Genomic DNA, 24,143 nt, shown 5'->3' with positions numbered 1-24,143 from the left:
AAATGCCTGTTTGGTTTGCAAGAAAAGGGTGGAAAGAGATGGAAATGAAACTATTTTCCAAGTTTTCACCTCTTTCTCTTGCTTGATAGTAGAAGGAAAAGAAATCAATCACAGATAAAGTCTTTAAATTTTATTATCATCAAGCTCTCTCTGTCGAAACCACTAATTATAACTTATTAGTGAACCCATTGGCCATTGTTAACCATCACTTAACTGATGTGCTTCTTTTTTTTTCTCATGACATAGGGTATCCCCATCCCAATTCTTATGGCAGGACTATTCCCTACGGATGCGCGCAATCACTAGTAAACCAAGCACATCTGGTAAACCCCGGGGATTCGAACTCACGTCATTGGGAAACATACCCATGACTTTAAGCCAAAGAGCCACACCCGTATGGGTTCCGATGTGCTCCTATTTATTTTCCTTCTACAGCATGCATCCAAATGAGAGGAATATCTTTATAGGAGAAAGCTTTCTCATCCATGTTTGTTATACGAAACAACGAAGAAGTTTATCCTGAAAAGAAAAGGAAAAGAAAAGAAAGCCTTTCCATGATGAAATTGCAAGAAAACATTACCCGTGATTTTGGTTAATTTAGCAGTATATGATCATAAATTCCATGTCCTTGAAAGTAAAAAATGAATAGGATTGGTTCAAGTTATCTTTTTTCGTGCCTAAATAAAGTAGAAAATTTTAGAAATATTTTTCCTATCTTTTTTTTTTCCAGAAAAATCTTTGAATTCAAACAAGATACAAACAAAGCTTAATAAAGGAGGCCTTTTTGTGTGGTTGGCTAACTTGATCAATAATCTTTAAATAATTGCTTTTGAAGTACAATCCTGTGCACAAAAAGATCAATTGCTGAGTCACTAGTCATACTCGAATACATTGAGGAAACATGGAAAGTAAATCCTTTACTTCCTGAAGATCCTTATGAGAAGGCTAAGGCGCGCTTCTGGGCGAAATTTATCGATGAGAAGGTAATTGTTTTCTACTTTTTCTGTTTTCTGGACGTTTAGGCCATGTTTGGCTCCATTAATTTTTTTTCCCATGGAATATTAGTTTATCAAGTGGTTAGACTTTAGAGAAGGTTAGGGAGGGTGGGAAATGATATCAGCACAATCCTGTTTTAATAATTGCACGGACCAAGCTTGTCTTCTCTTTTTTAAACGGCTTGTGAGAGCTTTTTGGGAACTGTATAACCTTTTGGGCCTTTGGCAGCTCTCTGCTCTTTTTTATTTGGTTGGTAAGTTGGGATTGAACCACCGACCTCAAGGTCAAAGAGTAAAGTCTTCTTAGTTCTTACCATTGAGCTAGAGGCTCAACCCCAGCTCTTTGCTTTTTAGCCACTTCTTACCCTCTCCTCATTAATAATGAGAAATCAAGTCTCTTCATCTCCTACCCTCCTTTGCCCTCTCCTAGATAAACTAATATACCATTGGAAAAACAATTCATGGTTGCCAAAAATTGGCCTCGAGTGAAACTTTTTGTGCAATTTTTTGTGTGCCAACAGACAAATTGGAACCCAAATCCAAGTGGGTTATAACAAAATTTCCAAAAAAATATATAGCTATTTATTGGAAAAGCAAGCAATTATGATACAAATTTTCTTTTCCAAACTTGTCCAAATAATCCTGAAATCCAAACAGCCTAAATAGAAAAACACCTGCACTTGGTTTTTTCTGAATTTTGGCCATTTTTTTCGGAACTTTTCTCGAATCTTTTACAGTTTGCCTTGAAGAACAATTATTCTGGAGCCAAGATTTTCTAACTATTGATAAAGCCATTGATCCCAAGTTAAAATATTTAATCATTTTTCTTTGAATTATCTCTCTTTTTGTAGTGTTTCTCTGACCTACGGTCCATTTCATTTCACAAGGAGAAGAACAAGAAAAGGCTGTGGAATCGGCATTGGAGACACTGAAAATTCTGGATGAAGAGATCAAAGGGAAGAAATTCTTTGGAGGAGAGAGCATCGGATATTTGGATTTGGTTGTTGGTTGGATTTCTCATTAGCTCCCTGTCTTTGGCGAATGTTCGGGTGTGAACTTACTCAGTGCGGAGAGGTTTCCATATCTCTATGCATGGAGTGAGGATTTTATTAAGGTGGATGCCATTAAAGAGAAGTTACCACCTCGAGAACAACTAGTTTTTAGATACAGTGCACACCGCAAAAGCCGGCTTGCCGTAGCAGAGAACAAATGACCAGTTCATTGTTGTTCCTACATTATCATTATAGTATATGATTGTTTTTGATTTATGGCCACTAGAAGTATGTCCAAATCAAATAAATGAGTGTTTAAATTTCTTCTCTTTATATTGTAAAACTAAGATTGTCCTGCGTGATGGAATCATAAGCATGTGATTGACCAAAATAAATGCGAGTAGAGATCGGGCAAAAATGTGTTTCTCGGGCCGATCTGGAGTGTTTTGACTATCTCCCCCCTTGAGTTATTGGGGTCCATCCATTTCAAACATCTGTTCCTCAAATAAGCCCACTTACCTTAGTGTTCTTACTTCGGGTCCACACATATCATTAACCAATTTCCATAACCTTCCAACGTGAACATATGTGAATAAGGTGTTCCTGAGTCAAAACTTTATTGATCACTAACCGTTGATGAGCCAATCTCGATCACTCTTTCCTAATATCGATGAGCGAACTAGATTTGAGGCCTTTTGGTGAATCTGGTATTCGAATTTGGACCTTCTGAATGAATCTAATGATCATATTTGAATCTTATAAAGGAATCGAATAATCGAATCTAGTTGCGTCAACAATCTGGTTGTGGTTGTAGTACCCTTGACCAGCAAATGGGATTCTTGGTGCAGCCCCTAATAATCCCAATTCAGATCTCAATCGCTGAGGCCATGAACCTTTTCAGTGCTATCAACACTAAAATCAATTAAACATCTCATCCATGGATCATCGTCAGACCTTTGCTTCCGTGTCTCTTGATAATATTGACCAACAGTGGTTCCCAAATACTGAGGTCACCAATCGCACGACTGTCCATCTTTAGTCTCTCACCTCTCGTTATGATTATTAGGTTAATCATCACTTCTTTGTTGCTAATGGATCTCCACTACTCGTCACTCACATTGGTACTACTACAATTCCCACTTCTCATTCTTCTCTTCCTCTATAATGTTTTACGAGTACTGGCTATAAAAAAGGAATCTAATCTTTGTAGCTCAGTTAACTAGAGATTTAGACTGCTTATTGATGTTTTCCTCTCGTGAATCGTGATTTGTCATTAAGGATCTCAAATCGAGAAAAGTTCTTCACACCAGACTGAGTGAAGGAGGGTTCAACCTAGTTAGTCTCCTAAAGTCTTTGTTGGTATTCCTGCTAAAGGAGATTTTTAGCACTACCATCTCGACCATTAACATTAGAGGACTCTTCATACCTTGTAATAGAAGTGTTCTTAGTAGCTATAATTTAAATATATCTATCTGCTCTCATTGTATGGAAGGAAAAATGTCTCGCCTTCCTTTTACTTTATTTGAATGATGTACTTCGGCACCTGTGGAATCAGTACACTCTGATCTATGGGGACCCCCTCCCAAATTGGTCACCATTTTTATTTCTTTTTGGTTAAAGACTAATCTTGTTTTTCTTGGTTCTATCATCCTCTTGCATGTTTTATTCATTTTAAGGGTATAGCTAAAATCACTACTTTGCATCCTTACAAACTAATGAGGGTGGAAAATGCAGTAGTCACTCCTTGTAATTCCTTGACAACATTGATGAACATAAACATAGACAGATGAGAAAAGGTTAGCTATGCTTCGCTATACTAATGTCTCCAAAACCTTATAGGTTTGATGCCTTCCAAATTGTTGTTTACCTCGTTAATCTAGATTTCCACTCCCACTCTTGGCTGAAGGTCTCCCTTTGAGGTGTTCTTTGAAATTCCACTGAATTACTCTATCTTTGCACTTTCGGTTGCTCCTGTTACCCCAAGCTTGGTTTTCTGCATCAAACACAAGCTTGACTATGAAAACTAGAAATGTATCTTTATTGGTTATACTTATAGTCCCAACCATAAGGGATACAAATTTTTGATCCACTGATTAACACTGTCTTTTTTTTAATCTCTAGACAAGTCATTTTTTATTAACACTTGCTGCTCCTATCTACAAATCTTCACTGCTCCTATGTGGTCTTCCTGTAGTCCGTCCACTTTCTCCCACTCAATCCAATACTGTTTCTCCTATTATGCCTCCTACAAAGCCTTCAATCCTGTGTCCCTCTCCTCCTCTGGTTAACAGGCAAGGCAGGTTAGTGAAAACATCAAATTAAGGTTGTACCGATATCATTTTCTGAAATCATGAGGAGTAATATTGTAATTTTTCAAATTTATGAGAAAATGCAAGGGAACCTTAAGACTTTCAAATGAATGGTACAAATGGGGTCCGGGGATCATCTGAGCTATCCAAGATTTTCAAAAAGGCTTTACTGATGGGAGGATTTCGCCTTGAATTAGTTCTCTTCGCAATTGGAGTTCGGTTCTAGGATTTTTGGGATTAAGGCTCGGTTTTGCGAATTTAGAAATTGATTTCGGAGTTTGAGAATTTTGTATCAGGCATCTAGAAGTTGGTTTCGGGAATTTGAAGACCCGTTTTTGAACATTCTGAATTCAGTTTTTGGGATCCGGATTTCGGAAACTTTATTTGATTTTAGGAGTTTTGGAGCCAGGTCAAAATGATGTACAACTTTAGCCTAAGAGATGACTAGATATTTGATTCTTGAGAAAGAAAAGCAAGTAGTCCTGACGTCATTCTTAAAAGTTCTACTACAATTCAAGGAAAGATGTGAAATAGGAATTTATAGATGGTGATTGCATGTGAAGTCCAAAGTACAGTGGGTCCCACTATAGAGATGATCCCCTTCATTTGTTGGGCTACCACTAATATGTTTTGCCATGTAGAACATCTCCCCAGGATGATCCTAAACCTCCGATCCGTAGAGGATGTTTGGATTATCGTATGGATATGATTTATGAGGTACAACTTATTTAAGTTGCAGTCCAACAAATCAACGGCATAGATCATCTTGTACAATGGGGCCCACTGTTACTTTATGAAAGATACTGGCTTCCCTAGCGTTGACCATATAAATATTTCATGAAATCGATCATATTTAACAATCCAATAGCAGCCCACTTTTTAATAGGGGTGCAACTCAGGTCGGGTTGAGACCAACCCAAACCCGACCTGAGGAACCATTTACTGGTTGATCTGACCTGAGGAACCCTTTTTTCCAACCCGACCCGACCCGACCCAACCTGAGTTTTTAAGCTTACTCAAAAAAATGATAAAAAATGTCAGGTTTCACTCGGGTCGGGTGGCTCAACCGCTCAAGCCCTCAACCCGAACCCGACCCAAACTCATCTCAACCCGTATTTTTTTTCGAGTTGAACCCCACCCAATCGAGTTGCACCCCTACTTTTTAATACACTACCGTTGAATCAAATACCACGGGCAGTACTACTTTGCGCTGGGGCACCATATGATGTCTCCATGTTTAACAGCAGTTTGGTGATGGCTTGTGAGCCCTGACATCACTCAATAAGCAACCGGAACAGATCTGGCCAAGCAATTATTTGGAACAATAAAATGATATTTCCACCCCTTTTGATGAAAATGACAACATACGAGAAAGAACAGTCAATTACTATTATTATTTTTTTAAATAAAGAGAAAGCCGCCAATAATCAATATGCTCGTACCCGACAATGCATTAATGACTAGTTTTTGCTGTAAGAGCATGTTTTGCAGCCAGGAGAAAAAATCCATGGAATATCCACTTACAAAATTTAAGAGAAGCGTAGAGAGGGTTGGTTAGAGAGATTTGAGGGCCGTCACTCGTGAGTGAGGAGCATGGTTTCAAATTTTGGTTTCTGAATGCGTTTTGGTCCTCACCAAAAGGTCCAAAACTGAAATTTCGACAGAAATTTTAATCAAAATCCAACGAAATCTATTAAACTAAGAAATCCGACGAAATCTTTTAAACTAATTTTTTATCTGATACAAAATTTCGGCCGAAATTTCGGAAAAATATTAAACAACGAAAAAAATCAAGATTTTAGGGTAAAATTCCTTTCGGGAAAAAAATTAAACAATGAAGAAAATCAAGATTTCAGGGTAAAATTCCTTAAATTTAGGACGAAAACAAAATTTCTACCGAAATTTCGAAAGTTCGGTCGTAATTTGGTGATGTTTCGGGTATACCCGATTTCGGTTTCAAATATATGAAAGTGTCTCTAGTAGGGGTGCAAGTTTGGCCCTGTCAGCCCTGACCCGCCCTGAGCCCGAACAGGGTCAGGGCTGGATTTTCCAACCCTGAGGGCGGGTCAGGGTTCATTTTTTTAGACCCTGACTCAGGTTGGGTTGGGTTCTGGGTTAATGCCTCGGGTACCCTGATCCGGCCCGACCATAAGTTTTCTATTATAGAATTGAACCATCTGTGCATGTTTCTTTTGCTAATGTTTTCTATTATCTTGGATTGATGTTTCTTTAGATTATTATTATTAATTGTCTCTGTTGCCCGTCATGTTGTTGAATTCATATTGTCTTATTTTGTTTCCTTTCTCTGTTTATTGATCATTTTGTTCTATATGTAAGTGGTTGCTTTATTTTTGGCACTCTTAACAGGTATTTGCACTAGAGTCAATTAGGGCCGGCTCGGCCCGGCCCTGCCCAATCAGGGCCAATCAGGGCGGGCCAGGGCCAGCACTGAGCCCTGTAGGGCTGGCAATGGGTTGAGGTTTTTCGGCCCTGACTCAGGGTCATGGCGGGTCAGGGCCGAGATAGTGGGATCCAGGGTTGGGCTAAGGTTTTGAAAAACTCGATCCAACCCGACCCTGTTGCAGCCCTAGTCTCTAGTATGCCGACTAGAGATCATTCTCTAGTCCGCTAACCCAAAACACATGGGTTCCACAATTTTTGTGGTGATCTAAAGCATTCATTTGATAGGCCCCATCATAGTTACGGTGTCCAGAAAAAATTAGCTTCATAGGATCAGCTTAACCCTTCGATTTGTGGAGCTAAAAAATAGACAAATTTTTAGTGGTTTATAGCCGTCCATTTTTAGCTCCACAAATCATAGGATTGGAATGATTCTATGGAGCTGATTTTTTTGGACACCCTCTCTATGTCAAGGCCCATCAAATGAATGATTTTCATCACCCAAATAAGGTGGGACCCATGTGTTTTTGGTCGGCGGACTAGAGAATGATCTCTAGTCGGCAGACTAGAGACACTTTCCTTATATATATTTATATGTGTGTGTGTGTGTGTGTGTGTGTGTGGAAATGGTTTGTGAGCAGCTGCTCAGATAAGCTTATCTGAGCAGAGCTCACAAACATTGGGGGGATGGGGGGGGGCACATTATTTGGATGATCCAAAGCATTCATTTGATAGACCCTCGTATAGATGGGTGTGCCCAAAAAATCAGCTCCATGGGATCGTCCTAACCCTTCAAACTATGGAGGCAAAATATAGACAAATTGCTTAACGTTTATATACGTCCATTTTAACTCCACAAATCGTGGGGTTGTGATGATCCCATGGAGTTGATTTTTTTGGGACCCTATGTATATGAGGGCCTATCAAATGAATGCTTTGGATCATCCAAATAATGTGGCCCTCCCTATGTTTGTGAGCCATGCTCAGATAAGCTTATCTGAGCAGCTGCTCACAAACAATTTCCTCTATATGTACACACACACAGAGAGAGAGAGAGAGAGAGAGAGAGAGAGAGAGAGAGAGAGAGAGAGAGAGAGAGAGAGAGAGAGAGAGAGAGAGAGAGAGAGAGAGAGAGAGAGAGAGAGAGAGAGAGAGAGAGAGAGAGAACTAGAACTGTTTCTGCGCTCGAGTGCAAAAACAAAGGTGGGCCCACATTGTTGAACAGCCTATCAGATAAGCTTATCTGCGCTCGAGTGCAAAAACAAAGGTGGGCCCACATTGTTGAACAGCCTATATATATATATATATATATATATATATATATATATATATATATATATATATATATATATATATATAGGCTAACTAGATAGCCAAACCCCAAAACAACTCATTCAAGGATTTCTATGGCCGTGTTGAACAGCCTCAATTTAGTTGTCCATCGTGAGGGTACATTATCTTTTGTTTTTGTTTTTTTCTTGAAATGGTAAAATTCTATTAGAAAGAAAAGAGCATGACGAAGTCGGATCAAAGAATACAAAGAAGAGAGAAAAACTCTACAATAACATTAGATATTGGGGTGTGGGGGGGAGGATCGAAAATCTCTAGTGCCATTCTCAAAACTCTAGCTTAGGCTAGCCAATCCCCCTCTCCGTTCGCAGTTCTCCTGACGTGATGGTAATAAACTGAGTGACCCTCACCACGGTTGAAGATCTCATGAAGATCTCATCCACAAATTGAGAAAATCTCCATAGGTGAGAAGACCTCATATCTAGTCATCTAATAACATTAAGGGAGTCAGGGGCGAAGGCACATAGCATGAGGGGGGCCATGGGCCCCAATGACTTACAAAACCCCTTTTATATTGCATTGATATACATGCATGCTTAGCTAGTTTAGTGGCCACGGCCGCCCAATGACCAATGCAGCCAAGTGTAAATTAGTCTGCCCCCCTCCCCCCAATGACCAATGCAGCCAAGTGTAAAAAAAAAAAGGTGCTGCCGAGAATGATTAAAGAACACTATTTAAGTTGTTGATTTATGAGTTATTAGCACTCTTTGGATGCCGCCTTATTTGCAAATAAGACCAATCTAAGTTTAATCTTATTTGCGAATAGGAGATTAAAGCATCTTTGAAACCCATTTACTATATTATTCCTAAAGATCTTTTTACAATTATTTACAAATAATCAGCCAAACACAGAATCAGGACCATGTGGGTCGTCTCTTTGTAAGCAAAAAACATTAGTTTTTGTAACCTTGACCACTCAAATTTGTGCTTATTGTGTGGTCTGCGTGTATGCAGTGACGTCAGAAGAAAAAAATGAATAGAGTGGACCATGGAAGAAAAGGGAGCGATATATCACATCCCCTTTGTAAAACACTCTTTACTACACAAAAGCCTCACTATAAATTGTAGTAGCAAGGGATGGGGCTTATAGCATCTTAAAAATTTCATTACAATGGGGGAATTGAAGTTATTTGGAACTTCTACAAGCCCTTTCTCCATTAGAGTTGAGTGGGCTTTGAAGTTTAAGGGGATTGAATACGAATACATTAAAGAAGATCTCACCAACAAGAGTCCATTGCTTTTGAAGTACAACCCTGTGCACAAAAAGATCCCGGTGCTTTTGCACAATGGAAAACCGATTGCTGAGTCACTGGTCATACTTGAATACATTGAGGAAACATGGAAAGTAAATCCTTTACTGCCTGAAGATCCTTATGAGAAGGCTAAGGCGCGCTTCTGGGCAAAATTTATAGATGAGAAGGTGTTTTCTACCTTTTCTGGTTTCTGTGTTTTTCAGTCCATGTTTGGTTCTATTAAAAGATTTTTCCATGAAATATTAGTTTATCAAGTGGTTAGAGAAGGCTAGGGAGGATGGGAGAGGGTAGGGGTGGCCAGAACCGAACCAGAACCGAAGAACCGAACCGGAACCGAAGAACCGAACCGGAACCGAACTGTAAAAAAATATTTTTGGTCCGGTTCGGTTCCACTGATGAAGAACCGAAAACTTTCGGTTCGGTTCCGGGTCTAATGTTCTCGGTTCGGTTCCGGAACCGAAGAACCGAACTTTAAATATATATATATATATATATATATATATATATATATATATATATATATATATATATATATATATATATATATAATATTTTTATATTTCTATTATACATATACTTAATAATATAAATTACTTATAATATTAATAAGTAATAGTTAATACTATTCTTATAATAAGAAAGTAACTTATATTATAACTTTAATTAAAAGTTTTTATAAATTATAATTAATAATTAATAATTACCCATTAGAACCGAAGAACCGAACCGGACCGAACTGATTATGTTCGGTCCGGTTCGGTTCGGTCCTACTGTGTAGTACGGTTCGATTCGGTTCTTACGGTTCATGGAACCGAGAACCGAGAACCGAAAAAAATGAACCGAGAACCGAGAACCGAACCGGTTGGCCACTCCTAGGAGAGGGAGAGAATGGATAGGGTATATGAGTGAGTAGAGGGTGAGAAAAGGCTGAAAATACAAGGAAAATAAATACTATAATCCCTCAAAAGGGATTTGCTAGCGTCCATCGCAGAAGGCATTTCGCGGATGGTCTGCTGCATCTGACGCAGCCACCTTGTGAATGAAGACAAAATCTGCTGAAAAGTGACCGTCTGTGGCTGCTATCACATGCAACAGACAATCCACGACATGCCTTCTGCAATGGACGCTAGCATATCCCTACAATTTATTTTAGGAAATGATATCAGCACAATCGTGCTTTAATAATTGCACAGACCAAGCTTGTCTTTACTTTTTTAATTGGGTTGTGAGAGCTATTTGGGAACTGTATAACCTTTTGACAGCTCTCTGCTCCTATTTTTTTTGTTGGTAAGTTGGGATTGAACCACCGACCTCAAGGTCAAAGAGTAAAGCCTTACCATTGAGCTAGAGGCTCAACCCCAGCTCTTTGCTTTTTAGCCACTTCTTACCCTCTCCTAGATAAACTAATATACCATTGGAAAAACAATTCATGGTTGCCAAAAATTGGCCTCGAGTGAAACTTTTTGTGCATTTTTTTGTGTGCCAACAGACAAATTGGAACCCATATCCGAGTGGGTTGTAACAAAATTTCCAAAAAAATATATAGCTATCTATCGGAAAAGCAAGCAATTATGATACAAATTTTCTTTTCCAAACCTTTCCAAATAATCCTGAAATCCAAACAGGGCTGAAAAACTTTAACACTTTGTTTTTTCTGAATTTTGGCCTTTTTTTTCTGGAACTTTTCTTGAATCAATTAGTATTTGCCTTGCAGAACAATTATTCTGGAGTCAAGATTTTCTAACTATTGATAGAGCCATTGATCCCAAGTTAAAATATTTAATCATTTTTCTTTGAATTATCTCTCTTGATGTAGTGTATCTCTAGTGTACGGTCCATTCTCATTTCACAAGGAGAAGAACAAGAAAAGGCTGTGGAGTCGGCATTGGAGACACTGAAATTTCTGGATGAAGAGATCAAAGGGAAGAAATTCTTTGGAGGAGAGAGCATTGGATATTTGGATTTGGTTGCTAGTTGGATTTCTCATTGGCTCCCTGTCTTTGGCGAATGTTCGGGTGTGAACTTACTCAGTGCAGAGAGGTTTCCATCTCTCCATGCATGGAGTGAGAATTTTATTAAGGTGGATGCCATTAAAGAGAAGTTACCACCTCGAGAACAACTAGTTGCTAGATACAGTGCACGCCGCAAAAGCCAGCTTGCCGCAGCAGAGAACAAATGAACAGTTCCTTGTTGTCCCTACATTATCATTGCAGTATATGCTTGTTTCTGTTTTATGGTCACTAGAAGTATGTCCTAATCAAATAAATGAGTGTTGAAATTTCTTCTCTTTATATTGTAAAACTAATATTGTGTTGTGTGATCGAATCATAAGCATTTAATTGACGAAAATAAACGCAAGTAGAGATCGAGCATAAATACCTCCGCCCATGGCTTTTGATCGCTTGGCAATGATATTTCTTGATCCTGAGATGATTCGAGTATGGTGCGATTATCCCAGGAACTGATTCTCCTTTCCGCCCATCTATTGATATTCCTGAAAACCCACTTTAGTTGAGTCACCCCTTTCTACCCTTTCATACCTGACTAGAAAAACTATGGGTCAAACCACCCTTCCCTCGCCTAGCTGGATATCCCTTACTGCATCTCCTAATATCTGGAGCAGTTTTCTACTCTCTACATGCTTCCATATGTGTATTTCAATGGGGAGAAATAACAATCTTATGTGTAAGAGAAGGGACCAATCCTACATTTCTAATAAAAGAAGGAAACGCTAGGGTCCATCCATTTTAGACATCTGTTTCTCAAATAAGCCCACTTACCTTATTATGCTTACTTCGGGTCCACACATATCATTAACCAATTACCATACCCTTCCAATGTGAACATATGTGGATAAGGTGTTCCCGAGTGAAAACTTTACTGATCACTAACCGTTTATGAGCTGATCTGGATTACTCTTTACTATAATCAAACATTCTCTTGAATCTGGTTTTTACAAAACCCAAAACATGTGCTATGCAAGTCCACCAAAAAAATTTTACATATATTTTCTGTCCAATTGGAAGGTCTTTATTGGCTCATGTCATGTTTGTGTTGGGACCCGGGTAGAACTCGCCCTAAAAAGCTAGCCATTAAGGGGAGGGTGTCCAACTTCTTACAAGCCCTCCACATCAGGTTCTCCGGTGTAAGATCTTTGCTTTCTCAACAATTCCACCCTCCATATGGAAGCAACATAGGAGCTAAGAGATCTTCATCCCAAATGATTTTCTCTGTCCTCAAAGGTAAATCAGAGTTACCACGCCCCGGCTCTGATACCACTTTGTGGGACCCGGGTAGAACTTACCCTTAAAAGCTAGCCATTAAGGGGAGGGGTGCCCAGATCCTTACAAGACCTCCACATCAGGTTCTCCTATATGGGATCTTTGCTTACACATGGAACTCCAACGGTTTGGCCACCATAAATAAATATTCTATGGAATATTTGTGGGTCCAACTAAGAGAGAGATGCGTACAAGATGGATGGACTTGAGAGGGTGTGAGTTGAAGGATCGTAGATGCGATTTGTTGAAGAATGAATGGAAGGGGAGTTCGCTTAGCTGCATTCTGGGGTATTTCCAGGGAGATTGTTTTTCCTTTATCATTATTGTATTAATATAAACGTTTCCATGATCCAAATCATGCCAGCCTTCTGCATATGGTGCGTCCGACGGTTACTCCCTTTCCAATCAGGTGAGGCCATGCGGCCACCACCCAACATGAGTGAGGGAGCATAAAAAGCCACTAAAAACCAATTCTAAATACATATTTTATTTTCCCTAATTTTTCTTTTTTTTGGTTGGTAACTGGGATCATACCTGCGACCTCATGGTTGAGATACAACGCCTCAACTATTGAACTACAGGTCCAACCGCTCAAGGTTGGTCAGCCATTGAGGGCCTGTATTGGACTATTCGGCTTCAAGTAGGCCAAAGAGATGGCCATATTTTATTAAATTAGTAGTACCATATTGTTATTTTTTATTTTTATTTTCTTTAAGTTCATCATTTTACTACGAAAATCTAATTCCACTTTCCATGTGGAAATGAGATTCTTAGTTCCTTTTTCTTCTTTTGAGATTCGGCAGTGCTTTTGTGCTTTTTCCGGATAAAAAATGAATAACAAAACAGAGAATATTGTTTGGCAAACCCAAGCATGTTCTGCTTGCTAATCCAATACCCTATTTCCAAGCAGAAAGCCAAGTGGAGTCGCTCCAAAGGATTCTTTTCTGCCTGTTTCACCCAGTCTAAAAGGCAGAGAATGAGAAGCCTTGAAGAGTACTCCTAAGGTAACTTTGTTTTACATATTTACCTATTAGCTTACAACCCCCATTAAGATCGTCTAGTGGGGAAGATTTTCTATGGGTTAGAGTGAGGCCAAATTAATGAATGACTTTGGATTATTGAAAAGTTGGTCCCTCTTGTACTCTTGTATATTTTCTTTTAAAGAAAATAGTGCCTGACATCATATACTTCCAATAAAAACATAGGGAAATGAAAACAGCACAACCATGTTTTATTATTTACACGGTTCTAGCTTGTCTTTTCTTTGTTAAGTGGCTTGTGAGAGCTGTGTGGGAACTGTAATAACCTTTTGACAGGCCTTTAAATACTAAAAGACAACATAGGTTAGCGCAAATATCAAAACACGGTTGTATACCAGTTCCCAAAACATAATGTGAAATTCCTGAGGGCAACTTATTGATAAAAGTGAACCATCCAAATGAAGTTGGGGGTCGGATTTGGATTTGAATCCTCCGATAAAATCTGGTATTTAGATTTATATCCTCTGAATGAATCTGGTGTTTGGATTTGATTCCTTTGATGAAAAAAGATAGTCAGATTTGGACTTGGCATTCGATTTGAACCCTCGCGAAGAATGTGAAACAATCGAGAAAGCAGTTCTTGCTTTTCCTGCGGATAGAATGTGTTCCTTCTGAAATCCACCTGATTCAGTGTATTGCATCCTTCTCAGTAAGCGCTCTAGCAGCTACGTCCAGTGGCCCAAACACACGGACATATTACACAAAGAAAGAGAGGCAAGCGCTAAGTTCCAAATAAGATTACCCCTCCAATTAGTCACCCGGTGAGTATCTAAGTAATTAAGTCATAGTTAGAAAGAGTTAGTTAAATAAAAAAAATCTGTCAGTCAGTAAGTTAGGAAACCATTCCTCTCGATATGCCCGACATCAAAGATACGTGGGGACGAGTAATAGATGAGGAGTCTAGGAAATAGCGAAGGAAAAGCGTGATGAGAATTCTAGGCGATCGGCAGTTGAGCATTCGCCTCTTCTCTCCTCCTTTAAGAAAAGACCGTGCACACTTATTTTGTGATCTCACCATTCTTCTGCTCCGAATCCCACGCCTATCTCAAAGCCCCCTAAACCTAAAACCACTTGGCAGAAAAAAAAAACCAAAAATAGAGAGAAAGAGAGGTTCTCTTTTTGGGAGGGTACTCTGAGTAGTGGGTACCTCATATGTCCTCGACCCGCCTACTCGGGTCTTGTATGGATATGCAGGAACGGGTGCTGCTCCTAGGTGTATGTAGGGTGTTAGTGAGAATTGAAGTGAGGTGAGCGTTGGTGAGTCGAACGAACGGAGTAGCTTTAGGCTGCGCCCTTGTCTTTGTCGATGTCATCTGATGAGATATAGTATGCAAGAGTCCCTCAACCAACTATCAGTTCAGATTGGCAATCGACTGGATCCTTTCACCAGGGGTTGAATTAATCTGGTGATCAAATTTGAACACTCTGATGAAATCTGATTGGCATGATTTGAGGAATCCTTTCAGTGAATCTAGTATTCGAATTTGAACTCTCTGAATGAATCTAGTGATCATACTTGAATCCTATAATAGAATCAAATTGTGATCACATCTTTGTTGCTAATGCCACGAGTCATCACTCATATTGGTACTATGACAATTCCCACTTCTCATTCTTCTTTTCCTCACTATAATGCGTTATGATTACCAGCTATAAAAAAAATTATCTTTGTAGCTCAGTTAAATAGAGATCTGGAGTGCGTGATTTTGTCATTAAAGATCGCAAAGCAAGAAAAGTTCTTCACACTGGCAGGAGTGGTGGTGGTGGGAAGGGGGTGGCGGTGGGGAGCCCTTACACTGGCTCAAGATATGTGAAATGAATAGCGTGGACGTATCAGATAATACGGACGTATCAGATAATACCCAATGTGACTCTGTCGCTATGGCTCCAATAGCTTGAGAACACGTGAATAGTGAGAAATGCTGTGTTTGTATAACAAACCAGCCTTAGCTTCTTTCTTTTTATTTTTACCCGTCTGATTTCATCTTTGAAGGATTTATAGTCGTATGACATACCAAAAGCTCAATATTAAGTGCTGATACCTGAACTTAGCATCAAAAACTCAATTTGAAGTGCGAATTGATGATTCGGAATTTCACTTCACAAAATTGAGGATTTTTTATTAGACTTAAAATTCCCAATTCTTTTTAATTATTTTGTGATAAATTAGTTGTAATACATTAAAAACATACATGATTTACGAGTGCATGCTTTTGACATGATTTGATGAGATTTGGTAGCTATTGCCCAGTGTGACTCGGTCGATCTGGCTCCAATATAGGCTTGAGTAACACGTGAATAGTGCGAAATGCAGTGTTTGTGTAAATTAAAAATAAGCTGGGGTTAGGCAAGACCCCGAAGATTTATAGTCGTATGACATACCAAAAGCTAAATTTTAAGTGCTGATACCTGAATTCAGCATCAAAAACTCAATTTGAAGTGCGAATTGATGGATTGAAGTTTCAGCTTCCCAAAAATTTAAGCATTTTTAATTAGACATAAAATACCCAATTCTTTTCAATTTTTTGTGATAAACTAGTTGTAAACCTGTAATATACATTAATAACATACATGGTTTTTTCGAATGCATGCTTTTGACATGATTTGATGAGATTTGTTATCTATTTATGCAATTTCTCTCATTTTAGTAAAATTCATTTTGCTTCTTTGACATTTTTAATTGTTTTTGGTTTTTTTACTTTTATTAAATGTGTAGTTTTATGACTTTATGAGTACTTATTGAATTCTGGTAACTTTTTTCTTTTCTTGACACTGCAGTTAATATCTGATGATAAGCGCATTATATCTTATTTTTTATACATTGCTGAGACCATTGATTTTGTTTTAACCATCTAATGCAACGGACATATTTGGCTTTCTAGTCTTAATTGCTTGGATGTTCTTCATTAACTTCCATGATAACAAAGTTGCGGCTCTTATCATTTAGTTGTTGAGCCAGTACTGTTACTATGCGTTTCTTGAATTTGTTTCTGAATTGTTATACATCTTCAAAATTACTTTTACTGCTTTTTATGTGTAGTATAATTGGTTATTTCATTGTTTTTACACTGTTTCTTCATAAAATCTGTGGAATAAACCCTCTTTCTTCGCAGGATACTGAATGTATGCCTGTAAATCCACTGGAAAATATGTCAGAAGCTCTTAGAAGGAAGAATGTTTCAGTGGATAAATTCCATGAGAACTTGAATGATCCAAAACTGCATAGTCTACCCAAAGATAGGAAAATTGATGGGTCTATGAAGTTCTTTTCAAGTGAAAATTTGGAAAATGGGGATGGGCCCTCACATCTTGCTTTATCAAATTATCCCATGATTACCGCGATGAAGCAGGCAAAGGTTTGTACTGCATTTGGAAACAATATTTACCATTAACTGGTTTGTAAATTGGTACTTTCATAGTTGTGAAGTTTTCTGAACAGAATTGTTAATGTGCAGGGAGACACAGTTGATTCTGTTGTGCAGGCTAAAGCTGCTCTAAATGAAATTATTTCTTCACAAGCAGCAAATGGTCATCCTTGTACGTTAGCACAAATCCAAGCGAAGGAAGCTGATATAAGAGCTCTTTCTGAGGTGACTCGTGCTCTTGATAGAAAGGTCACCATTTAATACTTCTCCATGCATTAATTCTTGTTGGTTTTGCTGGATTATTTTCTCATGCTAGAAGAACATAGCTCAATTATTAAAGTTTTGTTTTTGGCATATTGTTAGGGATTATATCTAAAGCTCCTTCTGTTTTTCTGTACTCTTATGCTCAGTTCTTCGGTCACTTGATACATATTTAAATATCAGCAGTGTTTCCTAATCTCTATCAGCAGTGCTTCCTACAAATGATAGTATCAGCTCCTTTTACTTAGTGCTTATTTAACTATAAGGGTATTTATGTTGTTGTCTTCAGTTTACATTGTACATAATTCATGTACATGCACACTCATACATAATTGTCCAATATGTGGAGTTATCTTCTTATCGTTGTGATGTAACATCAGAAGCTCATATAGAAGCACTTTCAAGGCTTCTTTGTCCTCCTGATTGACATAAAGTGCTTCGAATTAAGTTGATGTGTTCTTTAGACTCATTACTTCTGAGAGAGAGAGAGAGAGAAAGAGAGAGAGAGAGAGACTAATTTTTTAGGGCAAAGATAAATTCGCACCCCCCTAAGGATCATTCGCACCCCTTAAAGTTAAAAAAAAAGCTTTAAAGTCTATCACTTACTCTCCTTTACAAGGGTGCAAATTATCCTACAGGGGTGCGGATTTATCGCCCTTTACAAAATATAACTTCTAATTGTTTATAACTTCTAGAATTATTTAGGGGTATTTTAGTAAAAATAAGCCATGTTCATGTTTCAAACTATTTCAATATTGTCATTCATTGTCGACTTGTACTAGTTAATTCCATTTTACCTTGGTCAGAATCTTGTCCAGGTCGACCTTTTGCCTAAATAGCAAATTAAGATTTTTTATTTTCCTATTCACATCCTAACTTATTTTTAAAATTCAATTGTGTACAACTGAATTTGATCCGACCAACAAGGGATTTGAATGTCATATCATGACTAAGACATGGGGATCCATTGACACCCCTACTCTCATGGCGTACATGGCAATAGAAGGAGAACTCTCAAGGAGCTCTTTGACACCATATGGCAGAAAAAGACAGTCAGAGGTTGTTTCCATTGTTTATAAAAGACTATCAGAACAAAATTGATGAACATCTCCAAACAGGACAAATAATCCCCAAAAAACAACTTCTTCAAGGACTTCTATCTCCCCATTGAACAGCCTCAATTTAGTGGTCTACCATGAGGTTACATTGTCTTACACGATGGAAAAAAATATCTCATATGTGAGATTTTTAGCCTTGTTTGTTTTGAATTTTGTGAATTAACACAACATCCGGGCGCCGATGGTACTCAAAATCCAAAATGAACAAGGTTCAAGGCATGCAAAATTTAATGCTTCAACTTCTCTTGGTAAAACCTCAAATGCCTGTTTGGTTTGCAAGAAAAGGGTGGAAAGAGATGGAAATGAAACTATTTTCCAAGTTTTCACCTCTTTCTCTTGCTTGATAGTAGAAGGAAAAGAAATCAATCACAGATAAAGTCTTTAAATTTTATTATCATCAAGCTCTCTTTGTCGAAACCACTAATTATAACTTATTAGCGAACCCCATTGGCCATTGTTAACCATCACTTAACTGATGTGCTTCTTTTTTTTTCTCATGACATAGGGTATCCCCATCCCAATTCTTATGGCAGGACTATTCCCTACGGATGCGCGCAATCACTAGTAAACCAAGCACATCGGGTAAGCCCCGGGGATTCGAACTCACGTCATTGGGAAACATACCCATGACTTTAAGCCAAAGAGCCACACCCGTACGGGTTCCGATGTGCTCCTATTTATTTTCCTTCTACAACATGCATCCAAATGAGAGGAATATCTTTATAGGAGAAAGCTTTCTCATCCATGTTTGTTATACGAAACAACGAAGAAGTTTATCCTGAAAAGAAAAGGAAAAGAAAAGAAAGCCTTTCCATGATCAAATTGCAAGAAAACATTACCGGTGATTTTGGTTAATTTAGCAGTATATGATCATAAATTCCATGTCCTTGAAAGTAAAAAATGAATAGGATTGGTTCAAGTTATCTTTTTTCGTGCCTAAATAAAGTAGAAAATTTTAGAAATATTTTTCCTATCTTTTTTTTTTTTCCAGAAAAATCTTTGAATTCAAACCAGATACAAACAAAGCTTAATAAAGGAGGCCTTATTGTGTGGTTGGCCATTGGTGGATGCAGTGGTGTCACAATTGGAAAATAATAGATCGGTTCATGGAACTATTGCGTATGCAATGACGTCAAAGTAGGCTAACTTGATCAATAATCTTTAGCAAAGGACAATGTGGGTCAAAACCCCGCGAAGATCCACCAGATCAACGGTCCCAATTACACCACATCCTATAGGGGACCCACTTTCAGATTCTCCTCTTATTTGAAAGTTCATTTCTCAGATAGAGAAACCATGCACTGCTCCTCACTATAAATTATAGAGCAGGGCATGGGGTCATAGCATCCTAAAAATTTCATTACAATGGGGGAATTGAAGTTATTTGGACATTCTGTAAGCTTTTTCTCCATTAGAGTTGAATGGGCTTTGAAGTTTAAGGGGATTGAATACGAATTCATTGAAGAAGATCTCACTAATAAGAGTCCATTGCTTTTGAAGTACAATCCTGTGCACAAAAAGATCCCGGTGCTTTTGCACAATGGAAAACCAATTGCTGAGTCACTAGTCATACTTGAATACATTGAGGAAACATGGAAAGTAAATCCTTTACTTCCTGAAGATCCTTATGAGAAGGCTAAGGCGCGCTTCTGGGCGAAATTTATCGATGAGAAGGTAATTGTTTTCTACTTTTTCTGTTTTCTGGATGTTTAGGCCATGTTTGGCTCCATTAATTTTTTTTCCCATGGAATATTAGTTTATCAAGTGGTTAGACTTTAGAGAAGGTTAGGGAGGGTGGGAAATGATATCAGCACAATCCTGTTTTAATAATTGCACAGACGAAGCTTGTCTTTTCTTTTTTAATCGGCTTGTGAGAGCTTTTTGGGAACTGTATAACCTTTTGGGCCTTTGGCAGCTCTCTGCTCTTTTTTATTTGGTTGGTAAGTTGGGATTGAACCACCGACCTCAAGGTCAAAGAGTAAAGTCTTCTTAGTTCTTACCATTAAGCTAGAGGCTCAACCCCAGCTCTTTGCTTTTTAGCCACTTCTTACCCTCTCCTCATTAATAATGAGAAATCAAGTCTCTTCATCTCCTACCCTCCTTTGCCCTCTCCTAGATAAACTAATATACCATTGGAAAAACAATTCATGGTTGCCAAAAATTGGCCTCCAGTGAAACTTTTTGTGCAATTTTTTGTGTGCCAACAGACAAATTGGAACCCAAATCCAAGTGGGTTATAACAAAATTTCCAAAAAAATATATAGCTATTTATTGGAAAAGCAAGCAATTATGATACAAATTTTCTTTTCCAAACTTGTCCAAATAATCCTGAAATCCAAACAGCCTAAATAGAAAAACACCTGCACTTGGTTTTTTCTGAATTTTGGCCATTTTTTTCGGAACTTTTCTCGAATCTTTTACAATTTGCCTTGAAGAACAATTATTCTGGAGCCAAGATTTTCTAACTATTGATAAAGCCATTGATCCCAAGTTAAAATATTTAATCCTTTTTCTTTAAATTATCTCTCTTTTTGTAGTGTTTCTCTGATCTACGGTCCATTTTCATTTCACAAGGAGAAGAACAAGAAAAGGCTGTGGAATCGGCATTGGAGAAACTGAAAATTCTGGATGAAGAGATCAAAGGGAAGAAATTCTTTGGAGGAGAGAGCATCGGATATTTGGATTTGGTTGCTAGTTGGATTTCTCATTGGCTCCCTGTCTTTGGCGAATGTTCGGGTGTGAACTTACTCAGTGCAGAGAGGTTTCCATATCTCTATGCATGGAGTGAGGATTTTATTAAGGTGGATGCCATTAAAGAGAAGTTACCACCTCGAGAACAACTAGTTGTTAGATACAGTGCAGACCGCAAAAGCCGGCTTGCCGTAGCAGAGAACAAATGACCAGTTCATTGTTGTTCCTACATTATCATTATAGTATATGATTGTTTTTGTTTTATGGCCACTAGAAGTATGTCCAAATCAAATAAATGAGTGTTTAAATTTCTTCTCTTTATATTGTAAAACTAAGATTGTGCTGCTTGTTGGAATCATAAGCATGTGATTGACCAAAATAAATGCGAGTAGAGATCGGGCATAAATACCCTGTTCCATCGTTTTTGGATCTTTTGGCAAAGATATTTTTCGATCCTGAGATGATTCCGAGTGTGGTGTGATTATCCCGGGAACTGATTATCCTTTACTGCATCTCCTAATATCTGGAGCAGTTTTCTACTCTCTACATGCTTCCATATGTGTATTGCAATGAGGAGAAATAACAATCTTATGTGTAAGAGAAGGGACCAATCCTACATTTATAATAAAAAAGGAAATGCTGGGGTCCATCCATTTCAGACATCTGTTCCTCAAATAAGCCCACTTACCTTATTGTTCTTACTACGGGTCCACACATATCATTAACCAATTTCCATAACCTTCCAACGTGAACATATGTGGATAAGGTGTTCCCGAGTCAAAACTTTATTGATCACTAACCGTCGATGAGCCAATCTGGATCACTCTTTCTTAATATCGATGAACGAACCAGATTTGAGGCCTTTTGGTGAATCTGCTATTCGAATTTGGACCTTCTGAATGACTCTAATGATCATATTTGAATCTTATAAGGGAATCGAATATTCGAATCTAGTCGCGTCAACAATCTGGTTGTGGTTGTAGTACCCTTGACCAGCAAATGGGATTCTTGGTGCAGCCCCTAATAATCCCAATTCAGATCTCAATCGCTGAGGCCATGAACCTTTTCAGTGCTATCAACACTAAAATCAATTAAACATCTCATCCATGGATCATCGTCAGACCTTTGCTTCCGTGTCTCTTGATAATATTGACCAACAGTGGTTCCCAAATACTGAGGTCACCAATCGCACGACTGTCCATATTTAGTCTCTCACCTCTCGTTATGATTATTTGGTTAATCATCATTTCTTAGTTGCTAATGGATCTCCACTACTCGTCACTCACATTGGTACTACTACAATTCCCACTTCTCATGCTTCTCTTCCTCTATAATGTTTTACGAGTACTGGCTATAAAAAAGGAATCTAATCTTTGCAGCTCAGTTAACTAGAGATTTGGACTGCTTATTGATGTTTTCCTCTCGTGAATCGTGATTTTGTCATTAAGGATCTCAAATCGAGAAAAGTTCTTCACACCAGACTGAGTGAAGGAGGGTTCAACCTAGTTAGTCTCCTGAAGTCTTTGTTGGTATTCCTGCTATAGGAGATTTTTAGCACTACCATCTCGACCATCAACATTAGAGGACTCTTCATACCTTGTAATAGAAGTGTTCTTAGTAGCTATATTTTAAATATATCTATCTGCTCTCATTTTATGGAAGGAAAAATGTCTCGCCTTCCTTTTACTTTATTTGAATGATGTACTTCGGCACCTGTGGAATCAGTACACTCTGATCTATGGGGACCCTCTCCAATCCCCTTCCAAATTGGTCACCATTTTTATTTCTTTTTGGTTAATGACTAATCTTGTTTTTCTTGGTTCTATCATCCTCTCGCATGTTTTATTCATTTTAAGCGAATAGCTAAAATCACTACTTTGCATCCTTACAAACTAATGAGGGTGGAAAATGCAGTAGTCACTCCTTGTAATTCCTTGACAACATTGATGAACATAAACATAGACAGATGAGAAAATGTTAGCTATGCTTCGCTATACTAATGTCTCCAAAACCTTCTAGGTTTGATGCCTTCCAAATTGTTGTTTACCTCGTTAATTTAGCTTTCCACTCCCACTCTTGGCTGAAGGTCTTATATGTGTTCATCATAAAAGGAACACGGGCAACAGATCTTTTGCGGTCCAACTTTGAGAAAATCACAATTAACCATATGGATTGAAATTGAAACAGTAAAGGGAACATACCGAAAACCGAATATCATTTTGCTATCACTGGAAGGATTCCATTCCGGTATTTCTCCTCACTCCACAACAGACTGTGATAGGGACTGACTTCTTCTCTCTTTTTGGTGTGGATTACAAAGAGAAGGATGTAGAAATTGTTGTGTGCAAGTAGGGACCGGATGAGAGAATAGATAGACATTTATGAGAAGAAACACAACTCCTCATCACGCTGGTTCCCTCCCCAAAAGTCTCTTACATTTACACCCCTTCTTTTATGGCTTTTCACTTAATGCCTTTTAACAAAACTAACTAACAAAATGATCTAGGCCGTTGATCTTGCACATGCCACATCCACCGTTAGGATAATTTCCTAACATTCTCCCACTTGGCCAGCAAGATCTTTGAGCCAAACATAAGGATCATATCTTTAAGTTAGTTAGATAATAAACACAACATTCCGTTCAGCAAAAACTATTAACAATAAACCATGTAACCATTGGGTCACCAACTCTACCCAATAGCCTACCCCACGATTATATCATTAGTAATACTTACTAACATGAATGTAAATGCATACATGCATAAGATGTAAATATGGTCCAAAACAGTCTACAAACATTCTACCTCTTACTCACAATCCATTTACGTAATGTGCACAAAATGGAGCGGTAGAAAATAATATATATCAGAATCAGAAAATAAAATGTGATCACAACAGTGTATCTCAATACCTAATGCAGACTCTCACTGTCATAGGCTATCAAAAGTGTCAACCAACCTTATGCACGCTACATGCTCTCTGAAGAGCTTTGGTGACAAGCCCTCAGTCAAAGGATCCGCCAACATAAGTGCGGTGCTTATGTAATCTTCAGATACACACTGATTCTGAACTTCCTCACAACAATATG

At 38.2% G+C, this 24,143-nt stretch overlaps 2 protein-coding genes and 1 long non-coding RNA gene across 4 annotated transcripts; all 3 read left to right on the top strand.

The window, feature by feature from the left end:
- The first annotated feature begins 859 nt into the window (after positions 1-859).
- LOC143882082 (uncharacterized) lies at positions 860-2,440 on the top strand. Its single transcript, XR_013252095.1, has 2 exons — positions 860-983; positions 1,883-2,440. It is a non-coding gene; the product is annotated as an uncharacterized LOC143882082 (long non-coding RNA).
- Positions 2,441-9,093: 6,653 nt separating this feature from the next.
- On the top strand, positions 9,094-21,372 carry LOC143882081 (putative glutathione S-transferase). 2 transcript variants are annotated; one of them, XM_077385482.1, is made up of 3 exons: positions 9,328-9,466; positions 18,898-20,038; positions 20,902-21,372. In XM_077385482.1, the coding sequence occupies exons 2-3, from the start codon at positions 19,730-19,732 to the stop codon at positions 21,262-21,264; spliced, it is 672 nt and encodes a 223-aa protein (XP_077241597.1). In that variant the 5' UTR covers positions 9,328-9,466; positions 18,898-19,729; the 3' UTR covers positions 21,265-21,372. The 2 variants fall into 2 exon arrangements, with proteins under 2 accessions (XP_077241598.1, XP_077241597.1); XM_077385483.1 differs by lacking the exons at positions 18,898-20,038; positions 20,902-21,372 and adding an exon at positions 11,116-11,600 and having other exon boundaries at positions 9,094-9,466.
- Positions 16,695-17,673, top strand: LOC143881218 (protein ALWAYS EARLY 3-like). The gene is made up of 3 exons (XM_077384213.1): positions 16,695-16,976; positions 17,076-17,234; positions 17,536-17,673. Exons 1-3 carry the CDS (start codon positions 16,746-16,748, stop codon positions 17,671-17,673), a joined length of 528 nt encoding a protein of 175 aa, XP_077240328.1. The 5' UTR covers positions 16,695-16,745.
- Positions 21,373-24,143: the final 2,771 nt, after the last annotated feature.

This window comes from Tasmannia lanceolata, unplaced genomic scaffold (genome assembly GCF_043159265.1).
Source record: "Tasmannia lanceolata isolate RefF3 unplaced genomic scaffold, GAP_Taslan_0.1 ptg000007l, whole genome shotgun sequence".
In the NCBI taxonomy this organism is placed as follows: domain Eukaryota; kingdom Viridiplantae; phylum Streptophyta; class Magnoliopsida; order Canellales; family Winteraceae; genus Tasmannia; species Tasmannia lanceolata.
Note: the sequence above shows the minus strand (reverse complement) of the source record. Positions and strands in the feature narration are given on the sequence as shown.

Bases quoted from the DNA above. Each gene is read 5' to 3' on its own strand.
- LOC143881218 (XM_077384213.1), top strand. From the start codon at position 16,746: ATGCCTGTAAATCCACTGGAAAATATGTCAGAAGCTCTTAGAAGGAAG. The intron at 16,977-17,075 runs GTTTGTACTGCA...GTTAATGTGCAG, and splicing joins CCGCGATGAAGCAGGCAAAG to GGAGACACAGTTGATTCTGT. The intron at 17,235-17,535 runs GTCACCATTTAA...TGTTGTCTTCAG, and splicing joins CTCGTGCTCTTGATAGAAAG to TTTACATTGTACATAATTCA.
- LOC143882081 (XM_077385482.1), top strand. From the start codon at position 19,730: ATGGGGGAATTGAAGTTATTTGGACATTCTGTAAGCTTTTTCTCCATT. The intron at 20,039-20,901 runs GTAATTGTTTTC...CTCTTTTTGTAG, and splicing joins CGAAATTTATCGATGAGAAG to TGTTTCTCTGATCTACGGTC.